Here is a 2587-nt window from a genome sequence, read left to right on the forward strand (position 1 = left end):
AGCAGAGGCGGCAGAGGGTGTGCTCCGGGGAGGGCCCGCCCCCGCCCAAGACCGACCTCATGGCCTTTAGCCCTAGTGTTCCCCCTTGTTCAAGTTCTGGAGATAGTGGAGAACAACAGGAGATTTTTGGGAATGATGTAAGTACAGTAATTCTGAATGTATTTAATGCCTGTTGATGTCAATCACATAGTATGTTCAGCGACATTAGTATAAGTTTATTGTTTCTTTGTTTTTGTTTTGTTTTCTTGGGATGGTTTATTTTAAAACATACTGGAAGTCTAGCCATTTTTATTACTTTTCACTGAAGTCTTAATGAACACACTAGGAACCTTATTTAGTTGCTGAAAACAGTAATAGTGGTAGTAATAGCAGTAATGAAATAGATGGCTAAAGCTGTCTGTAAATGAAGAAGGCTAAGTCATCCAGGCAAGGATCACTGATGGGAAATGGAGGATGTAGGCAAAGCTTAAATATTATAGTTCTCAATTTTGCAGCAAGTTCAATTTTTCTATTCATTTCCTTATTCTAATTGGTGTCCTCCCCTCATTGCATTCATGTATTAAAAATTACCATAATAATGCCTAACTTCATAATTTAGTTATTTTGAGTTTGAAATGTGTTTGAATTCTTACCTTCCTATAAACTCTAAATTTATTTATTACTAATGGGCATGGGCTGAGGTGGCTTCCTTTTATAAAGAAGTTTGTTTCTTTATAATCAGTGGCATACTTCTTTGAGATACTGGGTGAAGTTTCAGCCTTACCTTTGGGGAGGACTTTACTTTTTTGTCTTTAATCCTCTCATGATTTCCTGCTTATTTTCTTCATAGTCTTCAGCTGCTTCAGATACACTACTTTTTTTTTTTTACTTCCTAGTGTAATTTCAGTTTTGCTAATTGCCTGCTGAATCTATTGCTGCTCTCCTCCAAATGAATTCATTGATTTCCTTTTTTATTTGGAAGATTTATTTGATATTTGATCATATTTATGTTTCTTCCATTCATGGTACCCATTGTGAGGCTGTATGGAAATATTTTAGGGTAGGGTAGGAAAATTCACACTTCCCTGTGCTTTGAGTTTAAGAGAGAGTCTTCCTGTATATGCAGAAACGTGGTACTGCTGCCTGTGTCCACCAAGCCACTAGGTCTTTGAAATGACATTGATTTAAATAGCTTAAGCATAACAACCATGAAATATCTGTAAAGTCACTTCCATTTGACAATGGTGTTGTTGATCACATTTCACAATTTGATATTGTATACTTTAGATACATTTGATGCAAAATCATGTGAATTGTTTTCTTTAAGGAGATCACAGAGAACTTGTATTTAGAGCTATAAGCATCTAAATCAATTGATGTGAAAGTTTATTTATTTATTTATTTATTTATTTATTTATTTATTTATTTATTTATTTATTTTTGCTCCAGTGTACAAGTTGTTGTGTGGAGAAATAAATTATATATGATATATTTACATGTGGAGGAGAACCATGTTATGGATAGGGTAAAGTTAATAGAAATGCTGAGGAGGCATTAGTCGCCATTTTCTACCCACAAAAAAGGGATGATTGCCATGAAGATGAACATTAGGAAATCTTCTGAAAAGGAAAAACCAGGCCCTAGTTTATCATACTGAAAATCTCTTCATCCATAGCTACGAAGTAGAATAAGAACAAACAGTCACTAACTACAAATTAACCACTACTATTTGAACTGTTTGTTTATTAGAACATTGTGTGAAGGACTTAAAATACATAATTTAATCCTTATAACAACTTATAAAACACATGTGACTATCCAAATTTTAATGATGAACTAAGGGCGCCTTGGTGGCTCAGTCGTTAAGCGTCTGCCTTCGGCTCAGGTCATGATCCCGGGGTTCTGGGATCGAGTCCCACATCGGGCTCCTTGCTCAGCACAGAGCCTGCCTCTCCCTCTGCCTGCCTGCCACTCCCCCTGCTTATGCTCTCTCTCACTCACTCTGTGTCAAATAAATAAATAAAATCTTAAAAAAAAAATGATGAACTAAGAGATGGTAAGATATTTTTCTAGCTTGTCTACTGCCATCCAGCTAGTACATGGTAAAAATGATACTCAAATGTATATCTTTTAGATTCTAGAGCCATTCTTTTATTCACTGTAGAGTTTTCTACAGTAAATTTTTTCTCTAATCAGGCATAGTTATGGCTAGGAAAATCAAGCCCAAAGTATATAGAGGTGAATCCTTTTTTCTGTTTTGCTTAAGAAAAAAACCATGATTATCTTCATAGTTAATTTTGTACAATGCCATAATTGAGATTTTTTATGTTAAGTGATTTTTTTTCTCAGAAGAGTTCATGAGCGTCATTATCATTTGTTGCAATGCCACATTGAGATAGGTCTTTACATCATTCAATGTAATGTAGGTAATGTAGGTAATGAAGAGTTGCCATTGTAGGGACTAGGTATCCATTGTTTGGAAGTAATCTAAGTTAAGAAGAATCATTTAATATATGGGAAAACCCAGAAGACTGTGGTCTGCAATGTTCTAGCAGAACACCAAAGCCAAATGATAGATATGCAGATGACCCTGTCCTTTTTATGTTGT

The 2587-nt window shown here is 35.1% G+C and overlaps 2 protein-coding genes across 2 annotated transcripts in view; one reads left to right on the plus strand and one right to left on the minus strand.

Moving 5' to 3' along the window:
• LOC110591223 (protocadherin alpha-1-like) overlaps positions 1-391 on the plus strand; it is a 17379-nt gene extending 16988 nt beyond the window's left edge. Inside the window, exons 4-5 of the mRNA XM_044917053.1 lie at positions 6-137; positions 326-391. Coding sequence (XP_044772988.1) covers positions 6-137; positions 326-391 — 198 coding nt within the window. The remainder of the gene's footprint in view (positions 1-5; positions 138-325) is intronic.
• Positions 392-1533: 1142 nt separating this feature from the next.
• The window catches only part of LOC123325304 (protocadherin alpha-13-like), a 62843-nt gene continuing 61789 nt past the window's right edge, over positions 1534-2587 (minus strand). Inside the window, exon 4 of the mRNA XM_044917054.1 lies at positions 1534-1598. Coding sequence (XP_044772989.1) covers positions 1534-1598 — 65 coding nt within the window. The remainder of the gene's footprint in view (positions 1599-2587) is intronic.

This window comes from Neomonachus schauinslandi, chromosome 7 (genome assembly GCF_002201575.2).
Source record: "Neomonachus schauinslandi chromosome 7, ASM220157v2, whole genome shotgun sequence".
NCBI lineage: Eukaryota > Metazoa > Chordata > Mammalia > Carnivora > Phocidae > Neomonachus > Neomonachus schauinslandi.